This window comes from Mercenaria mercenaria, chromosome 11, assembly GCF_021730395.1.
Source record: "Mercenaria mercenaria strain notata chromosome 11, MADL_Memer_1, whole genome shotgun sequence".
In the NCBI taxonomy this organism is placed as follows: domain Eukaryota; kingdom Metazoa; phylum Mollusca; class Bivalvia; order Venerida; family Veneridae; genus Mercenaria; species Mercenaria mercenaria.
The window spans coordinates 19,829,938-19,857,933 of NC_069371.1; the positions used below are offsets into that span (position 1 = coordinate 19,829,938).

Here is a 27,996-nt window from a genome sequence, read left to right on the forward strand (position 1 = left end):
TTCTGCCAAATAAAAATTCAAAACATGCATTCAGGAAAGTTAGTCATTGTGAGATCTGGTCTCTGATATTGTCATTTCTTGGAGACAGCAAGAACTGTGTCAAGGTCTGGTCCCTGATATCATCATTTCTTGGGGGCAGCGAGAAACTGTGTCGAGATGTGGTCCCTGATATTGTCATTCCTTGGGGGCAGTGAGAAACTGTGTCGAGATCTGGTCCCTGATATAATCATTTCTTGGGGGCAGTGAGAAACTGTGTCAAAATCTGATCCCTGATATTGTCATTTCTTGGGGGCAGCGAGAACTGTGTCGAGATCTGGTCCCTGATATCACCATTTCTTGGGGCAGCGAGAAACTGGTTCGAAATCTGGTCTCTGATATTGTCATTTCTTGGGGGCAGCAAAAAACTGTGTCGAGATCTGGTCCCTGATATAGTCGTTTCTTGGGGGCAGTGAGAAACTGTGTCGAGATCTGGTCCCTGATATTGTCATTTCTAGGGAGCAGCAAGAAACTGTGTCAAAATCTGGTCTCTGATATTGTCATTTCTTGGGGGCAGCAAGAAACTGTGTCAAGATCAGGTCCCTGATATCATCATTTCTTGGGGGCACTGAGAAACTGTGTCGAGATCTGGTCGCTGATATTGTCATTTCTTGGGGGCAGCAAGAAACTGTGTCGAAATATGGTCTCTGATATTGTCATTTCTTGGGGGCAGCAAGAAACTGTGTCGAGATCTGGTCCCTGATATCATCATTTCCTAGGGGCAGCGAGAAACTGTGTCGAGATCTGGTCCCTGATATCATCATTTCTTGGGGCAGCAAGAAACTGTATCGAAATCTGGTCTCTGATATTGTCATTTCTTGGGGGCAGCAAGAAACTGTGTCGAGACCTGGTCCCTGATATAATCATTTCTTGGGGGCAGTGAGAAACTGTGTCGAGATCTGGTCCCTGATATCATCATTTCTTGGGAGCAGTGAGAAACTGTGTCGAGATCTGGTCTCTGATATTGTCATTTCTTGGGGGCAGCGAGAACTGTGTCGAAATCTGGTTCCTGATACTGTCATTTCTTGGGAGCAGCGGGAAACTGTGTCGAGATCTGGTCCCTGATATTGTCATTTCTTGGGGGCAGCGAGAAACTGTGTCGAGATCTGGTCCCTGATATCATCATTTCTTGGGAGCAGCGAGAAACTGTGTCGAGATCTGGTCCCTGATATTGTCATTTCTTGTGGGCAGCGAGAAACTGTGTCGAGATCTGGTCCCTGATATTGTCATTTCTTGGGGGCAGTGAGAAACTGTGTCAAGATCTGGTCCCTGATATCATCATTTCTTGGGAGCAGCGAGAAACTGTGTCGAGATCTGGTCCCTGATATTGTCATTTCTTGTGGGCAGCGAGAAACTGTGTCGAGATCTGGTCCCTGTACTGTCATTTCTTGGGGCCAGCAAGAAACTGTTTCAAATCAATAAAGCCACTATAAAAACTGCTACAGGGTAATGGCTAAGATACTTCAAAGCAATGATAAGTATAGCTTTACTTATTTAACAAAACACTACCTCACCTGTAAATAGTGTAATACAGTATCTAGGACAGAAATCATCTTAGTAGACACCGAGGAATAAGAACAGTTGAATCAAGCACAATCACTATCCACTTCCAGACCACTTCTATTAAGAGACTGCATGCATTACGAGGCCACCTATTCAGTTCCTTTTTGTGTTGTAAAATGAACAAGTTATGTTGCATTAAGAGACCATACTCTGTTGAGAGATTACCCCTGCTTGTCTCTCAAAGCAAGTTGTGCTATTAAAGCCTATAATAAAAATGTTTTGTTTATCCTGCTTGATCTATTCTAACGTGGAATTTCATTTAAAAGAAAATCGCTTATAATTGATGATTATTCACTTAATAAGGTAATCAGTCTTCCCAAGGCTGCCAATTCTTCCAAACCCAGTAACAACTAATCAATAAATCATAATAAATCATATTCATTCTTTTTTTACGGCTGGCACATGGGTGAAAGTTGGAAAAAAATCTGAAAAGTGAGTGGGGTGTGGTGGGCACTTAGCATGGCAGCATCTTCATAACTTAAGCTCTTGAAAATAACATTACTTTCAAGAGTATTTTTTAGCATTATAACGCTGTTTTACAGTCTTTTTTGCATAGGTTTTAAAGCTGCTCACATTCCCAAATATCTGGTTTCTTCGAGATCAACCATTTCCCACATTTGTTTACAACGGAATTTCCTTTTCCTTTACTCATTTCAACCTCTATTTGTTTGTATTGTCTTTAATTTGCATTTAAAAAAAAATGTCTTTTGCTTCCTTTTCCTTAACTTTTTGCAAATTTGTCAATTACAAGAGTTGAATCAAGTAGCATCTCTTAAAAAGCACATCTATTTCTGTACCATATCATTTTTTCACAGCAATTCTTTGGATCTCTTTTGGCTTATTTTAATGTGAAAACTTCAATTTTAATGCAGCACTGTCAAATTCCATGAATGAACTATGGCATGCAGGCAGATTATGGTCTGCATTGTTCATAAAGGCAGAATCACTTGCTGCCAGCAGGCTAAAGGTTAAAAACATGTTTAAAATGAAATGTTATATATTAATTATAATATAGCACAAATGTCTTGATTAGTTTACACACACACTGAGTTGGTTATTGGCTGTGCAATATAATTTGCCAACATTTGCACCCTAATGGAACTATTACCAAAGACGTATTTCTTTTTCCGGCCCTGGCGTGTTTAAAAAATTTCCATCCAAACATGCAAGATTCCTCAGAATTAGGTCAATGATTCACTAACAGAAACATGTCATGTTTTTTGGTTTGTTTTTTTTAAATCCAAGATTTTTTATATTCAACGAAACATTGGTAAAACATGAAAAAATATTCATTCTATAATTATGCAGTATGGTGAAACAAGTTTTTGTATTCAATAAAAATGCAAATTTTAATAACATTCCATGCACACACGTCAATTTTTTTTTTGCATAATGTGCTGCTTATAGTGAAAGAAATAGCCGAGTTGTCCTTTTCTACGATACCCTGTTAAGGTTGTTCTGCATGTTTTCAGATAAAAAAAATTCTACAATGTAGAATTTGATTAAACCTGATTTTTCAAACTTCAGAATTGACAAATAAGAACTTTGCAAAGCGGGACAATATACACCAAGAGCATCAAAATTTAAAGAAAAAGCAAAATCTTTCAAAATGTAAAGATTATGTGTGTGTGTGTGTGTGGAGGAGGTTTGCAGTGGTGGTGTGCGAGTGTTATGGTGGTGGTGACAGGATACTAGATACTAAAGGTTAAGAAACTAAAAGAAATGTTTTTGGGGGTGGGGTGCATTAATGGTGGTGTAATGTAAATTGTTGCAGTGACAGGATACTAAAGTGCAAGAAACTAAGTAGAATTTTGTTTTCTTTTTTTGGTGGAGGGTAATGGGTAGGAGGAGAGTGTTATGTAGATTGTTGCAGTCTGCACATCATCTCATCATCACCTGCCTGTATTCCAACTTTAAAGTCAATACCTTTAATAGTTTTAGGTTATGCTCTGGACATGAAATATGAGGAGCAGATCTGACCTTGCTGTGACCTTGATTTTGACCTATCACCTTGGTTCATGTACTCTGCACATTGTCTCATCACCACCTACCTTAATAACAACCCAAGTTTTAAGTCAATACCTTGAATGGTTATTAAGTTATGCTTCAGACTTCGAAAAATTTGATCTTTGAGCTCAATTTGTGACCTTGACCTTAAACCTACTGACCAGGTTGATGTGCCTGCACATCGTTTCATTGCCACCTACCTTCAAGCCAAGTTTGAAGTCAATAACTTGCATGGTTATTTAGTTATATGCCATACACGAAATATGATGACCAACTGTGACCTTTTAGCTCAATTTGTGACCTTGACTTTTAGATCTGGTTCAAGTGCTCTGCACATTGTCTCATTGCCATCTACCTAAATCCCAAGTTTTAAGTCAATACCTTTAATGGTTATAAAATTATGCTCCAGACAAAGAGTTATGAAGGATGGACAGACAGACAGGTGCCATCACATAATACATCCCATTTTTCCAAAACAGACATTTAATAAAAAGATAGAATTTCTACCTCACAGAAGTTTTCATATGTCTGAGTAATGAGCTTGCCTTAATACTAGTGTGCCTTAATAGGACAACACGATTCCAAAAATGCCTCCTGCTTGGAAGTTTGGTGGAGGTATAAAAATAGAGCTGGTTCTCATTCCACATAAATTATGTTTAGCTCAAAATAAAGTCTGACAAACAGAAATACTGGTATAAACTCTCTAAAAGGTCATAAAAGACAAAGCAAACAAACATCAGTCATTTTTCTGTTACTTTGTCATCTGTTGAAGTACACTACAGTATTAATCTACTATGTAAGGTTCTATTTAGATCAAAAGGTTACATTCCATTAGGGAACATTTTTCTCTGGATAAAAGCCTGTTTCCGGCTTAGGGTCGAGTTTCTCAACAAAAGTAAATGGATTTTTACTTTATCACTGGACACAAATGTCACTATAAATCCATTGTTTAGTTTCAATTTCAGCAAAAAAGTCTAATTCACCCTAGAGTACAGGATTCTTTTTGTCATATAGTCCCCCAGGGTGAAGGTCTTAACTTGAAGAGAAAAAATCATTAATTACAGACTTCTAAGTATATGATTAGGTAGTAATATGATAAGATTACAATACAAAATTTGGGTCAGAAAATCAGAGGTAACCCGAGAGCACTAGTCGTCATACTGAAGTCATCTTTCTCTGTGGCTTAGACTTTTTAAGAAGTAAGTTACAAAATACAGTTGAAACTCAATATCTTGAACTCGCTGAACTTAAAATTCCACTTATATCAAAGACATTTTCAAGTCTCGTTCCAAGAATATCATTTTTAAATAGAATTTTTCTAGGTTTACATTATAGAAAGTCTAAAACTTAAAACTGTCAGCAGTCTCACCAAGTAAAACAGTAGCTAACATGTATCCCTCAGATAATATTGCCATAATGTGCAGAGAAACAGTGGTTTATAATGTGGAAAATTCTAGAATAAATCATCCAATCAGATTTACTGTTAGGGTCATGTGTTAATGAATGAAGGACAACATGTTTTCCAAAAATCTAAAAATGTCCTGGGTGGCAACCCAGAATTTCGGACGACCCAGAAACCCGGACAGTCGCGTAAACGGTTATTTCAGTGTTCTTTTTGATCATTTGTTGACAAGTACACATACCCTTGCTTTATGTGCAACATCCACTGCAACAATTGCAAATCGTTAAGTAAAACTTACACAACTGGAATATTTACATTTGTTCACGAAATGTTGTGACAGCTCTCGCTGGGGGAAGTTGCATGTGCTTTCAGTGCGCATGCGCATACTTGTTTTGAGGCTCCAACATTATTCAAGGGGTACTCATCTACAATCTGTTAAATGCAGATGAGAAAACTGTGTTTTAAAATGATCAAAATGGGTAGATAGTGTCAGGTTTAAATAAAATTTTCCAGAAGATAATGGCCATTATTTCTTAAGCTATTTTTTTTTTAAAAAATGGAAAAGATGAATTTAATAAGCAGGGTCACGTCAAAAAATCAAACATTAATAGTTGAATGTAAACTGTTATCTTTTTATCATTTACACCGATCTAAAAGTGATTCTGCAAGACAGAAATGACGATAATTAGCATTTTCCTACCATCCGATTTCTGGGTCCTGCAACACACTAAAAACGTTCAATTTACGTACCCTCTTTCTGGCCTCAGTGACGTGTTCAATTTATTTTTAGACACAAAAGAATTTGCATTTTGTGACACCGAAGAACTGAACTTGAATCAAGTAACATTTCATGGATCTTGCATTAAAAATGAAAATATGACAGCTGAAAAGGTTGTAAAATTGTCGGAATCTGGGTCGCCAACCAGTAAATATAATATTGGAAGTTTGTAAAGGTTTGTCTTTTTTTTTCCCCGCAAGCACTTGAGGTTTGTACAAGCCCATCACTTTTTACTCTTCTGTGGCCTTTGGACTAGTGCTAATTTCATCCTCAATTCAAAGACCATGACACTTACGTGCTTGTTCTGCAACTCTTGAAGCATTCAGTCCTGCCAATATGGGATCCACGTTGATCTTCAACTTCGTACCATTTACTCTATTATAAAGAGATGAAAGTTAGATTTAAGGATTATTATAAACAGAAAAACAGAAATAAGCCATTTTACATAAAGCAATAGAAAATAAAAGACTTATGGCACTACTGATAATAAGGAAATGTACAAACTTTCAAAGTTACAGTATTCTTGAAAAGTGGACTTAAACAAAAATATTAACCAAGAAGTTATAATTTCATAAGTAAAACACAAGCTATGCTAAGTGGGGCAAAATATGCGCTAAGTTGCAGATCAAGTGAGGAGCAAAGACCTCGCTTTTTTATTCAAGTCAAATTAAAATTATGACTTATGATGGCATCATAATTATTACTTCTATTCTTTTCTAACACATGGAGATAAAGCATAGGAGAGACTTGGAACAGCATAAAACTCCCCTTCAGTCATTTATCATCCAATTCTTGGCAATATTGAGCATGACAGCTAGTTCTGTAAATTCTCGTCTTGGGTTGCCATTGATTTCAAACTGTCAAATCACAGATAACTACATTACTGACTTACAAAACGAATATTCGCCTTTATTCAAATTAGGCAAAATTACATTTATGGCAACACAGAATGGCTTTTATAGAGTGATGTCTATGGTGGCTACAGATAAACAAATCTTCTAAACTAAAGCAGTGTCTTTTATGGAGGAAAATACCTCAAATTCAATGTATCTTTTATATTACTATGCTCTTCAATTTTTATCTTCAATAAACATTATTGAGAAAAATATAAAGAATTATGGCCCCAAAATTTTTTGCAATGTTTTTTATCACTTTTTTTGTCGTACTTGACTGGACAATAAAATTATCTGATATTCGGTAGGAATTTTGTTAGGGTGGGAAGAAATCCCCTGCTACAAAAGTACCGGCACAAAAAATATGCAGCTTCTAAGTCAAAAATGACTTGATTCATGCTAAAATGGATGTTGAAAATGTAGCAAGCATAAAAAGACAAAAATATATACATTTCTTTTCCTGATACGGCCAGGAGAATCAGATCAGTTCCAAACTTTGAACAATTCACGGCCATTATTTCTTGGACATTTTCTTGTCTGATTAAATCATACGCGACACAGTGCTCGGTATAATAAGTCAGCCCAACTCGCCTTGTCATTGTCAATAATCATACAAATGTAATGGGAGGCCGACATCCAAAGTAATCCAATTGAAACAGGAAGCGGCACATTTTGATAAAGTTTCAATATGTCAATTATCGTAAGCCTACGAGAAAAAAGCCCCTGTAATGAACTTCTGAAACATGGAATTAATGCATTTAATGGACTTGGGGAATGGTTCAGAATTCATAAAATAATCCACAGACGATCCTTTCAATGAAAACTTATTCTACACATGAAACTGAATACAAGTTAGGCTGGCTCAACTTATATCTTAACATTACAAGAAATGTCAATTATTGTGAAAAAGGAAGAAGATATATGATTTAACTGTTTCCTCATTACAATTTCCTTCATTTAAGACCTTGTGAAGAAATAATGTCTTTTGCTTTTAGCATGGATGCTTGGTAAAACAGAAAAATGTATGATAAATCAAGGGCACATAACTCTCAATTTACCTGACTTATCTGGTTCAAAATACAAGATAACTAAGGCTTTAATGGAAGTGAAAACGTTTTTAATTTCATGGGCCCCAAACAACAATTTTGTAGGGCTGTGAATTTGTGATTTGATGTTTTTAAGGTAGAATATTATGATAAATTTGCTTCTTATCTTTGGCATTTATTTTTGTGGACTGATATAACCACCAAATCCACACAAAATAATCCTCTATGTGTATTAACAATTCACAGTATCTAAATACACTAGAACCCCATATTAACAAAACCCCTAAATTAAGAACACCACATTAAGACCATCTTTTTTTATAAAACATCTTTTTTTTCTTTTTTCAAATGTTACAACCCCCCACCTCCCCCACCTTTAAAGAGACCACTCTGCTATTTGCTAATTATTAGGTCCAAAATGAATAACAACACAACCAATGAGACCAATTTTTACCTTTTCACAGGAGACAGCATGCTTGACTATTTCGATGCTTGATAGTGAAACTGGGCACATCTGAGGAAGCTGGAGCTATCACTAGTGTGTTTAATGATTCCAATGCGGATGAAAATATTGGACAATAGATTCAGTCTGAGACAAATGTATTTGGTTAATAACAGAGATAAGTGAAAGTGTATCAAAACAGTAACTTTTTTTCTAATTAATCACACATACCTCTTGGCCACCTGATCTTGTCCGACTCATATTCAAATTTGAAAGAGATCTTTCAGGTAAAAATTTGGTCTAAATATCATTAGGATTGTTAAAAAACAAAGTTCAAACTGTAAAAAAGATAAAATAAAATGGCATTTTTCTAATAAATCAAGGGCAATAACAATAACAATAATGGACATACTACTCTGATTTGGCCCATAATCCACCTTGACCAAAAAATTGTGGCCCAGTACATTGTGTACAAGTTTGTAAGAGACCTTTAGAAAAACAAAAAAACAAAAACAACTAAATATGAAAAGGGACATCAAATGGTTCTTAACCCTTAGCCTGCTGGCGGCAGATGATTCTGCCTTTGCGACCAGTGCAGACCAAGATCAGACTGCACATCCGTGCAGTCTGATCATGGTCTGCACTGTTCGCTATTCAGTCAGTAAATTTTCAGTGAAAACCCCTTTGAATAATAAGTGGTTCTGTCCAAATTGAAAGATGGACCAGTCCATTATAGAAATATAGCAGGGTAAGGGTTAAGCTCACAAGCTCAGTGAGCACATTGATGAGACAGAAAGGTTGCCGAGCAATTGAACACACTATAATTTACTGTAGTATAGAGGCTAAATTCAATACTGACACTGATTAAGGTTGTCTCAATCAATTGATTACACGATTTGCAGAATTTATCACAGAGCATCTACAATGGGATGAAAAGTCAGGGCGATTGTCAATTGCTGATAATTATTGCAGAGGGATGACATCTCTAGATGACACTGGAAGTACTTCAAGATAGGATCAGAACATGAAATCTCAATATTGAAGGTTTAATCAAGTGTTGGGAACTTAATTATATCAACAATCATAAACTCAGCACATGCTATGGAGTTCTTATCAAACATCGCTGTACAATTATATCATATCTTCATTCAGCAACACTACTTTGTCATTCTATTCATATTTATATTTATAATGAGAAATATAAACTGAAAGACAAAAAAATTACATGCCTTTTGACAATAAAACATTCAAGACTCAAATGAAACTTAAATCTTGTTCAACTGGTCATTGTTTAATGAAGGTATCAATTTATATCAGGATATGTTTTCTTTCTTCCTTGTAACTGGTCATTGCCATAGTTTTATTTACATTTACTTTAAAAAATATACATTTCAATGTCATGATCCTCTGCAATGGCTTCGAACAACTGACCTTCCAATCAATGACTTTAATGGCCTTGACATACCTGATATAAATAACTATTCACCTTACTTTGTTTGTTTTTTTTCACCTAACTAAGTTAGACTTGATTTTCACCTAACTTAAGTTTTTTCACCTCACTTATATAGGCTGGTTTTCCACATAACTTAGACTGCTTCTCACCTAGCTCAGAGTGGTTTTCGTATTTGTTTAATTTTCATACGTCATGAACTAAATATAATCAAGTTGTTGTGGCTGCTATTAAATTTATTCATAGAAAATCTGCAAATTAAAAGACCTCTTTAAATAATCGATGGTAGCCTAGAAGCTTTCATAACTCATTATAGTTAATTTGTATCAAGTGTGTCTTGCTTTCCTTCTAAAATCTCAGAAAATGTTTAATATCTCCCTAACACCACCTGAGCCTCACTTCTAACTCAAGCAAGAGATTAGATATGTTAAAGTCTAGAATATCTCCAAAAAAGGCAATCATTGTGCTTTACATACTAAATGCTGTTTTTATCTTAGACTTTCCTTACAATCTGTCCAAGATCAAACAATTTCTGAGGACATTTATTCCTCCACTGGGTTTTGATTTAGCTCGGTAATGAAACACATGTCATATGCACATGGGTATAACACCACATAAGCACTGTGCACCCAGTGCCCAGCTCACAATTTTCATGCAAAACTAATTAAATGTAAGATCTGTTAACCACTCTTTCAAATTTTGTTGTTTTTTGGTCATAGATATGCCTGAAAATTCTCCTCCTTGGATTCTAGACAAAACATTTTCAGTCGGCTTTAACATATATCGAGGTGTAGTTTTGACAACTGTACAAAACTGTTTTCTTCATAAATACACATAGCTGACACTGTACATGCAACCACCTGCATTAAGTGGCCACTTTTAATCCTATCTATTAACCTTTACCCTGCCAAATTTCTAAAATGGACTGGTCTATCATTCAATTTTTGCAGTACCCTTATCATTCAAAGGGGTGTTCACTGAACATTTACTCAGTGCAGACAATGATCAGTCTGCATTGACGTCCAGGCTGATCTTGGTCTGCACTGGTCGCAAGGCCACCAGCAGGCTGATGGTTAAACAACTGTGTAAATTTTGCTTTCCCCAACCAATTAAATTTAAATGTCTATAATTAACCTTTTTGTAACAACTGTCACAGCCAGTTGACTGAAAGAAGTGTATTCCATCTTAAAATAAATCCAACATTTCAACATATCACTTACCAAATTGGTTAAAGACCACCACTTATATGATGTCCCTTGTATGGTCTCTTTATACAATGCCTACTGTATATAATATTTCATAATTATTAATACTGATTTTAATACAGATAGCACATTTATACCCTTGAATACAAATATATGACTTTCACCAAGGGTACCCTCTTAATGACTTACTTATAGACCTCCCAACAAACTACTTTTTCTCCCACATAAACTTTGTTATGTCAGATAATACAGATATAATACTGCTGTACTAAATGATGGCAGGCAGACAATTTAGACCCTTCCTGAATTTTTTTTTCACAGCTTCATCTGCAAACTTATTCAGTCAATCTCTTCTTCTCAGTGTAATATTAAAGGCACTGGCCTCCAGATCATAAGAGAAAATGTTTAGGTATCAGGAAATTAATGCTATATTTCTTAAGAAAGCTTTGAAACTTAATTACTGACATACAATATGTTATGGAAACACATGAGAATTAGCTAATTTTTACACTGAAAATTGAAAAGTCGTCAACACTTTACCAACTTTACTCTAGGTGAACTCTTATATATAAATAGCTTTGTTTACGAATGTTACATGATTGAGCCAACTTGGCCCAAATTATGACAAAACCAACATAGTGGCTTTGCGACCAGCATGGATCCAGACCAGCCTGCGCATCCGTGCAGTCTGGTCTGGATCCATGCTGTTTGCTTTCAAAGCTTATTGCAATTAGAGAAACTGTCGGTGAACAGCATGGTTCCTGACCAGAAAGCGCAGATGCGCAGGCTGGTCTGGATCCATGCTGGTCGCAAAGCCACTATGTTGGTTTTCTCATGGCACGGCTCCATTATGTTTTCTTCCATGGTGTATTAGTCAAGACAGCTGGAACGTTTCTTGTACCACTGCAGCATGGGTTCGATTCCCGACTGGGACAGCTTTTTTTCTTCTTGATTTGGCATTTTCAAGATAGTTTAGAAACACTCAAAACTATCACTAAACTTCAATTTGAAAGAAAGATCATTATTAGCCAAAATCTCGAGGTCAGTGCCTTTAAAACATTGATTTTACACTGTAGAAAACAATGTATGACCTTAACTTAATAACTACATACACAAAGCACTGTATAGCTAAAAATGATAAGATATTAAAATTGGTCTGTCTTTCAATATGGGCAGCAGCACTTATTATTCAAAGGGTCGTTCAGTGAAAATTTACTGACTGAATAGTGAACAAAGCAGACAATGATCATCCTGGTCTGCACTGGTTGCAAAGGCAAAATCACTTGCAGCCAGCAGGCTAAAGGTTAAACACATTGTCTTGGCCTAATATTGTAACTTCATTTAATTTTTTTATGCAAATCATGTATAAAACATAAATGCAAATCATGTATAAAACATAAATTTTAATGATAAAAGAAAATTATTCTGTGCTGGGTGTGGCACTGTTATAACAGTAATTGACAGTCATTTTTATATATGTATGTCATTAACCCTTAGCCTGCTGGCGGCGATTGGTTTTGCCTTTGCGACAAATGCAGACCAAGATCAGCCTGCACATCTGTGCAGGCTGATCATGGTCTGCACTGTTCGCTATTCTGTTAGTAAATTTTCAGTGAACACCCCTTCGAATAATAAATGGTATTGCCCAAACTGAATGATAGAACAGTCCATTTTAGAAATTTAGCAGGCTAAGGGTTAAACAGCTATACAGCAGCACTAGTACAGGGTTTTGTACATTTATATCATATAAATCTATATCACTATCTGCCTACGCAAACAGAGAGTTATATGAAACATAATATTCTCTTACTTTAAACAAAGGGAGTATCAAATTTAGATTTTCGTCTAGAACTAACAAACTTGGAGATGCAAAAACTTAAGAACATTAGGATTAAACGACTAAATCGCTTACCTCAGTAACAAGAGCAGTTTGTAAAACACATTATGTCCCCCATGATGTTCTGCTGGAGGCAAGTGAGTATGTAATTTTGTTCTGTGACCTTGGCCTATGACCGAATGACCTAATAAACATCAGGCGCCCTCTACCGACTACTGGCAAAGATCCAAAGACTTATAGCCAAACCATTCTTTAAAGTATTAGCAGATACTGTTTTCAGTCTCGAGTTCACTGTGACCTTGACCTTTGATCTACTAACTTTCAAGGACCATCAACTGACTGAAGGCAATCATCCTATAAAGTCTGACAATTGTAGGCCATAAGGTTCTTTACTGAGCAGAAACTGTTCCAGTATTGAGGTCACTGTGACCTTGAACTTTGACTTACTGATCTGCCAAAAAAAAGGGTCATCTATTGAAGATTGGCAATCACACTATAAAATCTGACAAACGTAAGCCACACATTCTTTTTTAGAGTGGAAGCTATTTTCAGTTTCAAGGAGACTGTTACTTTGACCTTTGACCTACTGATCCCCAAAACAAAAAGGGTCATCTACTAACTACAGACAATCATCCTATGATGTTTGATGACCGTAGGCCAAATCTGTCTTTAGTTAATGTGCAGAAATCATTTTCAGTTTCAAGATCACTGACCTTCCAATTTGACCACCTGACCCCCAAAACAATAGGGATCATCTCCTGACCACAGGCAATCATCCAATAAAGTTTGAGCATTGTGACACCAAACACTAGTTAGTCTAGTTATTGATCTGAAACCAAATGGTCTACTGAGCAACCTACAGACAGACAGACGAATGGATCAACAATGAGCAAAACAATATACCCATTCTTTCCTGAAGGAGGGCATTATAAATTCTAAGCTCCTTTTGCCCAGAGGAACAACGAGCTGATTACTACATGCTGGGGTATATGGACTACAGACGAAGTTCAGTACAGATCAGCAACAACAAATTCTGACATCCAATAAGGCAGTAAAGTGGAACCATTTAAACTTTGAATGGTCTATAATCTATGATTCCTCGCACAATGAAGTCATTAAATTTTCAAACAGAACTGTCATACTGAAGTCACTAAAAAGTACTAAAGATAACCCAGCATAATGTCTTTAGCACAGATATTAAAAGCTAACCTAGCATTATTAATGTCCATACTTGTTACTAAAAGCTTTAGCCATATAAGGAAAACTGCTCTGAAATAATTTTGAAATTTGGCATACAGTCTCTGAGAAGATTTTCAAAACCTTCGAAACAAAAAGTAGGGAAACTAGCCCCGACTTTTTTTTGACAAAACAACATGATCTGAAGGACTTCAGTAAAAGATATACATACTCATAATTGTTCAATGAGCCAGGGTTTGCAGTGACAACCTTCTGAAGGGCATCTATCAACTTGTCCTTTGTATTTTTGGTGAGACTGAAAAGATAAAACAAATTGTAAACAAACTGCAATGAAAATACATTTTAAGAATGGTCGAACTTGTCACCCATGGAAGTCAATTCAGGAGCTACTGATTCAAACTGTCAAGATGTTCCTACTTTATCTAAACTGGACATATTAGACCTTCCTGACCTAAATGAAAACATCTGAAACTTCTGTCTGACCACTGCAGAAAGACAAAAGGGAAACCTGCCATCATCCCCCTCTATGAAATAATTTCACACCAGCAATCATCCCATCTTGCAATATTTTCCTACAAGATTATCTATCTTGCCAATAATCCCTCCCAGCAATCATCCCATCTTGCAATATTTTCCTACCAGATTATCTATCCTGCCAATAATCCCTCCCAGCAATCATCCCATCTTGCAATACTTTCCTACCAGATTATCTATCCTGTCAATAATCCCTCCCAGCAATCATCCCATCTTGCAATATTTTCCTACCAGATTATCTATCCTGCCAATAATCCCTCCAAGAAGTATTTTTCAAATTAGATTACAAGTTTTGTTTTAAACATAACAATGTAATGACATGAAGCAGAATACACATGTAATTTGTTATAGTACTTACCCATTAAAAAGGTATTTGAGCTGCGCCATGAGAAAACCAACACAGTGGCTTTGCGACCAGCATGAATCCAGACCAGCCTGCGAATCCGCGCAGTCTGGTCAGGATCCATGCTGTTCGCTAATAGTTTCTCTAATTGCAATAGGCTTTGAAAGCAAACAGCATGGATTCTAACCAGACTGCGCGGATGCGCAATCTGGTCTGGATCTATGCTGGTCGCAAAGCCACTCTGTTGGTTTTCTCATGGCGCGGCTCATCTGTTTTGTTAGATTTGAAACGCATTTTAACCTTAAGCCTGCTGGCGGCAAGTTATTCTGCCTTTGCGACCAGTGCATACCAAGATCAGCCTGCACATCCGTGCAGTCTGATCATGGTCTAAACTGTTCGCTATTCAATCAGTAAATTTTCAGTAAACACCCCTTCAAATGATATTTGGTACTGCTCAAATTGAATGATGGACCAGTCCATTATAGAAATTTAGCAGGCTAAAGGTTAAATACATGCTGTGTTATGTCTATCCTACAAGACAGTGTGGCAAACCCCACATGACCTCAGTATTATACACACAGAGGAAATAGCTCGACTTATGTAACTTTTTGTCTGTAATTTCCTTGTTACTTGATGAATTTTATGAAATACAAAATAAAGAATGCTTTCCTCCCCACAAAACATCTGCCACTTTTAATCAATACTGTCTTTAAACACCTGACCTCGCCCAAATTCGTGAGTGTAGGTAACCTACACATTAATTTTGGTCTGTGTAAAAAGATTTGGGCAAAGTGTTTGAGAATAATATCAAGAATTTCTGGCAGACACTTTATGGCGAAGAAAGCACCCATTTTCCTGTCTTTGATGCTTTTTATTTTATCAAAATCTGTCAAGTAATAAGGCTAGATGCCCACGGGCAACATGTCGAGCCCGCCAGCTGTCAAAAGGACTAGGAGCTGCACATAACACCCTGTCTCATTGAGGCAAACATTTATGCCAAACAAGATGCCCACGGGCAACATGTCGAGCCCGCCAGCTGTCAAAAGGACTAGAAGTTGCACATCAACCCTGTCTCATTGAGGCAAACATTTATGCCAAACAAAAAATGCCCACGTGCAACAATGTACGACCCAGCTGTCAAAAGGAACTAAAAGATTGCAATCATCACCCTGTCTCATTGAGGCAAACATTTATGCCAAATAAAAAATGATTGCAAAAAGTTACAATATAAGTTATTTATAATAACAACAAAAGGAAGCAAATCTTTAAAAAAATCTAAGTCCACACAAAAATCCTTACCAGTAAAAGTAGGTCAAAATACACCTCAAAATTGGATGCAACATGCATATTGTACTACAGAAAAGTGGTCTTGATTTTTCCCTACGACCAGTAATAAAAAAGTTACAATATAAGCTATTTATAGTAACAACAAAGGGAAGTAATTCTAAGTTTTTGCACATGACACTCCGTCTCATCATGGTGAACAATTGTGTCAAGTTACATCAAAATCCCTCCATGCATAAACAGAAATGCTCCGGACAAAGTTATTCTTGTATCTGACCTTTGACCTCTAAGTGTGACCTTGACCTTAGACCTAGGGTCCTGGTTCTTGTGCATGACACTCCACAACATGGTTGTGAACATTTGTGCCAAGTTACATCACAATCCCTCCATGCATGAAGAAGAAATGCTCCGAACAAAGTCATTATTGAATTTAACCTTTGACCTCAAAAAGTGACCTTGACCCTGAGATAGGAACCTGCGGTTTGCGCATGACACTCCGTCTCACTGAGGTTAACATTCATGCCAAATTTAAATGAGATTGCTCCATGCATGTCAAAGTTATGGTTCAGACAAACAAATCCGGACAGACGCACACACGCACGGACGCATGCACACGCATACACCGAACAGCCATTTGGACAACTATGTCTTCGCTTCCGCAAGTGGGCTCGACAATAAAAAATGATTGCAAAAAGTTACAGTATAAGTTATTTATAGTAACAACAAAGGGAAGTAAATCTTTAAAAAAATCTAAGTCCACATACAAATCCTTACCAGTAGAGATAGGTCAAAATACACCTCAAAATTGGATGTAACATGCATATTGTACTACAGGAAAGTGGTCTTGATTTTTCCCTACGACCAGTAATAAACAAGAGCTGTCACTAATGGTGACAAATGCCCCCGCAGCGCCTTGACCTTTGACCTGGTGACCCCAAAGTCAATAGGGGTCGTGTACTCAATAAGTACTATCAGCATGTGAAGTTTCAAGGTCCTGGGTGCAGTGGTTCGCGAGTTTGCCTTCATGCAAAAAGTTAACGTTGTGACAAACGAACGAACAAACTAGGGTCCTGGTTCTTGTGCATGACACTCCGTCACATGGTTGTGAACATTTGTGCCAAGTTACATCAAAATCCGTCCATGCATGAAGAAGAAATGCTCCGGACAAAGTCATTATTGAATTTGACTTTTGACCTCCAAGTGTGACCTTGACCTTTGAGATAGGAACCTGCAGTTTGCGCATGACACTCCGTCTCACTGAGGTTAACATTCATGCCAAATATAAACGAGATTGCTCCATGCATGTCAAGGTTATGGTCTGACAAACAAATCCGGACGCACGCACGGACGCACATACACCGAACAGCCATTTGGACAACTATATCTTCGCTTCCGCAAGCGGGCTCGACAAAAATTATAAGCAAAAATATAACCTGAATCAGGTGACTTTCGCCTTGTGTAAAATAACAAAGTCACATGGGCTGGCCACCCTGCAATAATGCTGTCTGCCTTACCAGCTCAACCTGTTTTTCAGTATTTAATACAGAAAGACAAATGATTATCCACATACACTAGTGACCTGTGGTTCAGTAGAGCTAAAGACAATTTCAATATGTGTGAGCTGGTGCAGAATTAGACTTTCAGTTAATTTGTTCACATTCAGCTTTTATTACCATTTTTATTTCTGCCGCCAGCCAAATTACTTGTTTCAGAAAAAGGATACATTTTCTTGAACAGACTGTCACCTTCTCATCGATTTGTTTAACAAATATATATAATTTTAAAGTATATAATTTCATCGGCTTTGACAACAGCAGACTCCAGACTTAAGGACTCCCAAAAGCCATACAGTCATCTCTTGAAAACACAGACAAACATATTTAATCTTTTTTGCAGAGTTTAACTGTGTCAAAATGTGGATTACTCCAGTCCAATAGTTTAGTTCTTTTGATGCAAAATACTGACTAAGTCTCCTCCATAGATTTTACAAGGTAATTCAGATTTGTCAAACTGTTTCTTTTTATATCAATTTTATTTATTAAATCTATTGATCAAACACACAACACCCAAGACTGCAGTCAGTTGCTTTCACTACTTAAGTTGTATGAGACTCTTGCTAAAGTGACTTTAGTTGAGGTTTCATTTTGAGAGACATGTATGAGAGCCTCTCACCAAGCCTGTTTTGAGAGATACACATGCGGCAGTCTTACCAAACTTGTTTTTGAGAGTTATATGCGAGACCCTCTTACCAAGTCTGTTTTGCAAGACAGATGCCTGAAACTCTCACCAAGCCTTTTTTCACAGACACATACAAGGCCGTCTTACCAAGTCTGTTTTGAAAAAGATGCGAACTCTCACCAACTGTTGTTTAGGACACATACAAGCCATCTTTCCAAGCCTTTTTTGAGAAAGATCAAGTATCTAGGAAACATCTTGTCAAGCCTGTTTTGAAAGACATGTACAAGACATCTTGTCAAGCCTGTTTTGAAGACATGTACAAGAACATCTTGTCAAGCCTGTTTTAGAGACATGTACAAGAACATCTTGTCAAGCCTGTTTTGAAAGACATGTACAAAGCCATCTTGTCAAGCCTGTTTTAGAGACATGTACAAGAACATCTTGTCAAGCCTGTTTTGAAAGACATGTACAAAGCCATCTTGTCAAGCCTGTTTTGAAAGACATGTACAAGAACATCTTGTCAAGCCTGTTTTGAAAGACATGTACAAGAACATCTTGTCAAGCCTGTTTTGAAAGACATGTACAAAGCCATCTTGTCAAGCCTGTTTGAAAGACATGTACAAGAACATCTTGTCAAGCCTGTTTTGAAAGACATGTACAAGAACATCTTGTCAAGCCTGTTTTGAAAGACATGTACAAGAACATCTTGTCAAGCCTGTTTTGAAAGACATGTACAAGAACATCTTGTCAAGCCTGTTTTAGAGACATGTACAAGAACATCTTGTCAAGCCTGTTTTAGAGACATGTACAAAGCCATCTTGTCAAGCCTGTTATGAAAGACATGTACAAGAACATCTTGTCAAGCCTGTTTTGAAAGACATGTATAAGAACATCTTGTCAAGCCTGTTTTGAAAGACATGTACAAGAACATCTTGTCAGCCTTTTTGAAGGACATGTACAAGAACATCTTTACAAGCCTGTTTTAGAGACATGTACAAGAACATCTTTCAAGCCTATTTTAGAGACATGTACAAGACATCTTCCAAGCCTTTTATGAAAAACATGTAAATGAACTCTTCAAGGCTGTTTTGAAGACATGTACAAGCCATCTTGTCAAGCCTGTTTTAGAGACAAGAAAGGCACTCTGTCCAAGCCTGTTTTGAAAACATGTTACAGATAATTGTCATGCTATTTTAGACCTGTATACCAATATCTTGCGAACTAGTATTGAGACTCTTACAAGATATTTGTCAATCTTGTTTTGAAAACATAACTAGCAATTTGTCCAGACTTTTGAGACTCTCTATAATCTACTAGCCAAGCTGATTGTTGAAAAACATTGTACAATGAACTCTGTTCAAGCTATATTTAGAGTTTATGAACATTTTCACCTTTGTTTTGGAAAATTATTTAGGAACAATGACCATACTTGTAAAGCCTATTATGAAATGACTTTTTAAATGTAATCTTCCCCTGTTTTAAAGAATTTAACCTTACATGCTGGGAATTGTCGTTGTGGAAAATCATCTGTAAATGTAACATCTTGTCAACAATTTAGAACATGTAGATAGAAACACTTGCCATAGCCTGATTTAATGGTTGACTGTTACCCAAACATTTGCAAGCTGTATTGTGCAGAGCAATGTAAAAATCTGAGTATTTTTTAAACTGTACAATGAAATCTTGTTTAACATTTTGATATGGGATATTTACAATGAACAAACTGTGTCTAGCTTAGATTTATTTCCATCTGTTTGTTTGACTAAGATGTACAAGGATAATCTTGCAAGCCTGTTTTGAAAGACATTTAACAAAAATTTTGCAAGCATGTTTTAGATACATTTACAAGAACATCTTACCAAGCTATTTTAGAGACATGTACAAGAACATCTTACCAAGCCTATTTTAGAGACATGTATAAGGCACTCTTACCAAGCCTATTTTAGAGACATGTACAAGAACATCTTACCAAGCCTATTTTAGAGACATGTACAAAAACATCTTGCCAAGCCTGTTTTGAAAGACATGTACAAGAACATCTTGCCAAGCCTGTTTTAGAGACATGTACAAGAACATCTTACCAAGCCTTTTTTAGAGACATGTACAAGAACATCTTGCCAAGCCTGTTTTGAAAGACATGTATAAGAACATCTTGCCAAGCCTGTTTTAGAGACATGTACAAGAACATCTTACCAAGCCTATTTTAGAGACATGTACAAGAACATCTTACCAAGCCTATTTTAGAGACATGTACAAGAACATCTTACCAAGCCTATTTTAGAGACATGTACAAGAACATCTTACCAAGCCTATTTTAGAGACATGTATAAGGCACTCTTACCAAGGCTGTTTTGAGAGACATGTACAAGGCCATCTTGTCAAGCCTGTTTTAGAGACAAGAAAGAGGCCCTCTTACCAAGCCTTTTCCTGAGAGACATGTTAGCTTTGAGGCTTATAAATGTGATGCTTTCCTATCCATTGAGTCTTGCGAGACTAGTATTGAGACTCCCTTAACAAGATAGTGTTGAAATACTTGTTTGAGACTATAACTAGCAATTTGATCTGCAGACTTGTCTGAGACTCTCTCTACTCTACTAGCTCTGCATGAATTATGTGTGACACTCAATACTTAATTAGCTCCACAAAACTTGTGTGAGCCCCTCCCTAGTTAACTCTGCAAGCTGGTCGATCACATTTCAGCAGTTTTATGACATTTTTCACTTTTCGTATATATGGTTAGAAATTTATTTAAGGAACAGAATGACCCAATACATAGTATAAGATCCCTATCATAAATGAATATTTTATTGACTTTTATAAAAGTTTGTAATTCTCCCCCTTTAACTTGAAATTATTTAACCTTTAGCATGCTAGGTAAATTGTCGTCTGCTGGAAATGTCATCTGCTAAATTGTTAAGTTCATTCAATTTGCTCCAAAATTGGAAGAAATATTGTCAGAGTAGCAAACAGCTTGGAACCTGATCAGACGCCGATTTAATCGGCGTCTGATCTGGTTCCAAGCTGTTTGCAAAGGCTGTTAAATTCGCCTGCAGCAGGCTAAGGGTTAAAAAGCTGAGTATTTCTTTTAACTTCAATGTAAATTCTTGTTTAACATTTGATAGATATTGGGATATTTTAACAATCTGAACCAAAACTGTGTCTAGCTTATGATTTCATTTATTTCCAGTCTGTTTTGGTTGTGCAACTAAGATTGGAAAAGGGAGGTAATTATAATTTTTCAAACTTGCATTTTTAATGAATTTCAACTAAATATATTGTTGAAATGCAAATCTTTAATAACAAGTCTAATACAACAGTTATACATATAATAAGTTATACAAATTTTATACTTATGCTAAAATTACTCTATGTTGGGAAACCGTGAGAGGAAAATCAAATTCTAAAAAACACCACCAGTGAAAATTTATCATGCATTAAGTGCCCAGTGAGCATCTATAAGTGTAAATGATCAGATGATGAAGTTTAGAACACCATATATGCTCAAAATCTGATTGACCACCTTTAATATACAGTACTGTTTATAAACACAACCATGTTTTATTATCATAACACAGATATAAATCCCACATGATAACACAAACAGTAACATGTTTGATAATTATGATTTTTCTTCATTAAAACGTTTCAATACAGAAAACATTTTTGCATAACATTACAGTTTGCACTTAACTTCTATCATTGACAACCTTTTTAAATTTAACGATGCATGACAACCATAACAATCAACAATAATATAAACATGATATCGTTTAAATTATCGTGCAGGAGTAGTACTATGAAGTAACTGTTCCTATTTTTTTAACATAAGTAATGGGTCATATAAATTATATACCTTTAACAAGGAAAACAGAAAAAATAATTGCAGAAAATTACAGGAAACCCTATCAGACAAATTACTTTCAAGTGCATTAACGCTATACCCAGAAGTGAGGCCATTCAAGTGCTACAGCAAATTACTGAAGACCTTTAGTACACCCTGGAACTTATGCGTATTTAAAATGACACAAAATTGGTGGTATAAAGTGATCCTTAAAAGTAAAAATTTTTGTGAAGAGTATTGAACAGAAAAGATGAAATCCTAGAAATGCCCTCAGCAAATAAGACATCACTGGGAAGAATATTTCTAGTAATAGCCAGCTCCAAGACAAGCCTTGGAACGTTCAATTCCATTAATTTCTTGATTTCCAACCAAGCTTATTCGCAAGACAATAGATTCATTGCTGTCGCTAATTGCACGGTTACAGTTTCTGGAGGCATGCTGCGGACAAATGAGAGGCAACAAGAGATAGAAAGAAAAAATGGCCGTGTGCGAATGTGTAATTTCCGAGCACCATTGATTCTCCCTTCATTACCATAAATCCTGCCCTGTAATGACACTCGACGGTAATATCTTTTTGCATGCAACATTCCGTCACCAAAATAGTAATTTGTTTGTAAGTTTATCTTTAAAACATATTTCTTTTCCTGATTTTAATTACTTTCACTTCTTTTAAGACCTTCTCAGAACATCCGTTGCTCTTTTGGGTACCAAATATCAAAGAACCAACTCACTTAACTTTTTTTTTTTCAAGTTTCATTTTTTGAAAAACACTAGCAGGGACATTTGTATTTTTAATGGGGTGTTTGTTTAGGAAGGCCATTGAAAAATTGTTAAATTTCATGCTATAAATCAAACCTAATGACTGAATTCTACAATTTTTTTCTGAAATTCACTTACTGTGAAATCATTTAAATTTCCTGGTATGAAATTTCGTGCAAACGGCAAAAAAGACTGAGAAGCTGACTCTTTCAAAATGAGTATGCCACTCCCAGATATTGTAAATAACTACTTCCTACATAATTATACTCATAAAAATATCTAAATTAAAACAAAAGAAACAAGAAGATGATTTAGAAGGTTAAGATGTCAATATGAAGTCATGTGTATTGCTTTCTAAATATCTAAATTAAAACAAAAGAAACAAGATAATTTAGAAGGTTAAGCTATCAACATGAAGTCATGCAGAGAAGCCCTCAAGGCTCTCATCTCTACATTGAACTTGGGGTTTGGAAAGTAAGGGTTACCATCACCGACAGCACGTAGCTGGTTCAGCAGCCTTCTACTTGTGGCAACAACTGCCTTTAAAAGGGCGACCTTGCTTAAATTCTTTTTTATTTACAGCAACCATGTGTCTCTGGTCAATGCCGTTTATGACTGTGGCCATAAACAATGACCAATATTGGCCTCAGATTTATTGGACATTTTGACATACTTGATAAAAACTGCAGAGGTAATTTAACTTCATCTTTTAGCTTCAAAAATTCTGTTTAAGGGTATACTAAGTTACATGCTGGTAGTCTGTACTCCACATAGTAAAAGGCTATACGGTGACTGAAAGGGTGGATGGACCACATTTTAACATAAATAGATGAAGAAGAAAATAAATTTCCCTTACAATACCTTAATAACCCATGATGACAAATTTCTTTTCTTAAGCTATTCCTTGAACCCATGTGTGTAACTAGTTTTCAAGCTTTGAAAACTATTTTTTTCCCAAACTTTTGTTATTAAATTACACGATAGACAAATACAAGAAAATTCCATACAGTAAATCAGTTTCTCAGAGAAAAGTGGTATCTGGGGACTTTGAAAGAGTCTGTGAAAGACTGAAAATTGTATATATTTGTATGTACTTTTTTCAATATTTCTTCACAAACATATTACAAACTAATTTGAGTGGTAATTTTCATGCACCACTAGTTGGAGGTTTTGTTAGTTACAATCCCCAACCTTGCCACACCTTGAACCAAAATCAAGATAAAACAAGATGTGTTTGTAAATCACGCATGCCCCCATGATGGCCTCCCTTGATCACTATGACATTTGTCCTTTGACCAACTGACCTCAAAAACAATAAGGGTTATCTACTGACCACAGGCAATCATCCTATGAAGTTTGACAACTTTAGACTAAAGCATTCTTCAGTTATTGATCAGAAACCGTTTCAAATCTCAATATCACTGCAGCCTAGATCTTTGGTCTACTGATCACCAATACAATAGGATTTATCTACTGACCACAGGCAATTATCCTATGAAGTTTGACACCTGTAGGCCACAGCCTTCTTCAGTTTTCCATCAATTTCCCTTACAGTCTCGAGGTTACTTCGACCTTGATATTTAGCCCATTGACACCAAAAACAATAGGGGTCATTTGCTGATCACAGGCAACCATCCTTTAAAGTTTGACATTTGTAGGTCAAAGCGTTCTTCAGTTATCTATTGGAAACCATTTTAAGTCTCAAGGTCACTGCAACCTTGACCTTTGACCTACAGACTCGCTAAAAATAAGGGTCTTCTAATTACCGCAGGCAATCAACCTATAAATCTTGATGCCTGTAAGCCTAAGCGTTCTTTAGTTATCAATCTGAAACAGACAGACAGACAAACAGACGAAGCAACGGATGGATGTACAAACGGAGCATCATACTACTATATGCCTCCCTGTCAATGCATAAAAACTCACCATCAATTTTCCTGCTTTTGGTGGTGTATTTCATGCAAGAGTGGGCACCTGGGTAGAACCATCAACCTTCTGTCAGCCAGCTCTCATGAAAAAATTCTACACCCCAAACAAGGTTTTGAGCCCAAAGCAGAGAGGAGCAAGTGATTCGAAGTCAACGAACATAACTGCTTGGCCACAGAGGCACCTACATTCTGACAACCAGTAGTAGCAACCATAACCGCTTGGCCACAGACGCACCTACATTCTGACAACCAGTAGTAGCAACCATAACCACTTGGCCACAGACGCACCTACATTCTGACAACCAGTAGTAGCAACCATAACCGCTTGGCCACAGAGGCACCTACATTCTGACAACCAGTAGTAGCAACCATAACCGCTTGGCCACAGAGGCACCTACATTCTGACAACCAGTAGTAGCAACCATAACCGCTTGGCCACAGACGCACCTACATTCTGACAACCAGTAGTAGCAACCATAACCGCTTGGCCACAGACGCACCTACATTCTGACAACCAGTAGTAGCAACCATAACCGCTTGGCCACAGACGCACCTACATTCTGACAACCAGTAGTAGCAACCATAACGGCTTGGCCGCAGACGCACCTACATTCTGACAACCAGTAGTAGCAACCATAACCGCTTGGCCGCAGACGCACCTACATTCTGACAACCAGTAGTAGCAACCATAACCGCTTGGCCGCAGACGCACCTACATTCTGACAACCAGTAGTAGCAACCATAACCGCTTGGCCGCAGAGGCACCTACATTCTGACAACCAGTAGTAGCAACCATAACCGCTTGGCCGCAGAGGCACCTACATTCTGACAACCAGTAGTAGCAACATAACCGCTTGGCCACAGAGGCACCTACATTCTGACAACCAGTAGAAGCAACATAACTGCTTGGCCACTGAGGCACCTACATTCTGACAACCAGTAGTTTACATGTCACTTCTTCACCCTCTGTGAATCATAATTTTCCCTTTAAAACTAAGGACAGATATTTCTGCTTTTTTTCCCTCTGCAATTTTTTTCTTCGTCTTAATACAAGAGGCATTAGGTTTTATGGTGAAAAGTGGGATTAGGGTTGGTTTTAATGCTAGTCAATTTGCCTGAGAGCTCCAGCGAGGCAACTAAATCCTGATTTTACGAGAATCACTGCAAATGACAGATCGTAAAAACAACCAATGTAGACCAGACTAGTCATTACAGCCAGTGCAATTCTCCACCAAATAAACTTCCAACAAAAATCTAAAAACTGAACATGATTTTCGGTTTTATGAGAAACATGAAGAATGTTCTTATTACTTTTAAATTAACGAAAAAGGAAAGCTTTTTCATGAGGCTAATCAGTTTGTATATTCTGATCCATTTAAAAAAAGACTGATGAGTAAAAGTCATAAGTTAAGTTAAGAAAGCTTGCGTTTTCTCATTAGGCCTATGTTAGAAGGTATTTTGATAGCTGTTTTTAACAAACTTTAAATCTATTCACAATCGTCTTTGCAAAGATAAAATAACTGCATGACACCTATCTAAACAGATATATATAAATGTTAAATTGTGACATTTTTTGTATATATATATGTTATGTTACCATTCACGTAATTGTAATAGTTGCAATAAAATATTATTGAACTATTTATTCAGAAAGTCTGAAAAAACTTCATTTGATTGACTGCCGTGCAACTAAAGCATACAACAAACCTAAAAATATTTTACTTGTGGTGGTAACATCAATGGTGTAACAGTGATCTCAAAGTCAGGTGGGCCAAATCTGGGGCTGGCCAGCGAAACCTATCCATATTTTCCCTGCACATTTTTGGACAACCAAAAACACACAAAAAAGACAAGAGGACCATGATGGTCCTGAATCGCTCACCTCTTCCCACATGACCCAGTTTTGAGAATGACGTCGTTTTTTCTATTATTTGTCATAGTGACCAAGTTTTTGAGCTCATGTGACCCAGTTTTGAACTTGACCTAGATATTATCAAGATAAAAATTCTGACCAATTTTCATGAAGATCCATTGAAAAATATGGTCTAAAGAGAGGTCACAAGGTTTTTCTATTATTTGACCTATTGACCTAGTTTTCGAAGGTATGTGACCCTGTTTTGAATTTTAACTAGATATCATTAAGGTGAACATTCTCACTAATTTTCATGAAGATCTCATGAAAATATGGCCTCTAGAGAGGTCACAAGGTTTTTCTATTTTTATACCTACTGGCCTAGTTTTTGACCGCAGGTGACCCAGTTTCGAAACTGACCTAGATATCATCAAGATGAACATTCAGATCAATTTTCATGAAGATCCACTGAAAAATATGGCCTCTAGAGAGGTCAAAAGATTTTAATAATTTTAGACATACTGACCTAGTTTTTGACCGCAGTTGACCCAGTTTCAAACTTGACCTAGATATCATAAAGATGAACATTCAGACCAACTTTCATACAGATCCCATGAAAAGTATGGCCTCTAGAGAGGTCACAAGGTTTTTTTATTATTTGACCTACTGACCTAGTTTTTTAAGGCACGTGACCCAGTTTCAAACTTGACCTGGATATCATCAAGATGAACATTCTGACCAATTTTTATGGAGATCCATTCACAAGTATGGCCTCTAGAGAGGTCACAAGGTTTTTCTATTTTTAGACCTACTGACCTAGTTTTTGACTGCACATGACCCTCTTTCGAACTTGACCTAGATATCATCAAGATGAACATTCAGACCAAATTTCATACAGATCCCATGAAAAATATGGCCTTTAGAGAGGTCACAAGGTTTTTCTATTATTTGACCTACTGACCTAGTTTTTGACGGCACATGACCCACTTTCGACCTTGACCTAGATATCATCAAGATGAACATTCAGACCAACTTTCATACAGATCCCATGAAAAATATGGCCTCTAGAGAGATCACAAGGTTTTTCTATTTTTTGACCTACTGACCTAGTTTTTGATGGCATGTGACCCACTTTCAAACTTGACCTAGATATCATCAAGATGAACATTCTGACCAATTTTCATGAAGATCTCATGAAATATATGGCCTCTAGAGAGATCACAAGGTTTTTCTATTTTTAGACCTACTGACCTAGTTTTTGACCGCACATGACCCAGTTTCGAACTTGACCTAGAAACATCAAGATGAACATTCAGACCAACTTTCATACAGATCCAATGAAAAATATGGCCTTTAGAGAGGTCACAAGGTTTTTCTATTATTTGACTTACTGACCTAGTTTTTGATGACACGTGACCCAG

At 36.7% G+C, this 27,996-nt stretch overlaps 1 protein-coding gene across 3 annotated transcripts in view; it reads right to left on the minus strand.

Annotated features, from left to right (window-relative positions):
* The window catches only part of LOC123531512 (receptor-type tyrosine-protein phosphatase N2-like), a 297,876-nt gene that overhangs the window by 145,159 nt on the left and 124,721 nt on the right, over positions 1-27,996 (minus strand). For all 3 annotated transcript variants that reach the window (XM_045312552.2, XM_045312553.2, XM_045312551.2), the window contains 2 exons: positions 14,068-14,151; positions 6,082-6,161 (listed from right to left, as the gene is read on the minus strand). In XM_045312552.2, coding sequence (XP_045168487.2) covers positions 6,082-6,161; positions 14,068-14,151 — 164 coding nt within the window. The remainder of the gene's footprint in view (positions 1-6,081; positions 6,162-14,067; positions 14,152-27,996) is intronic.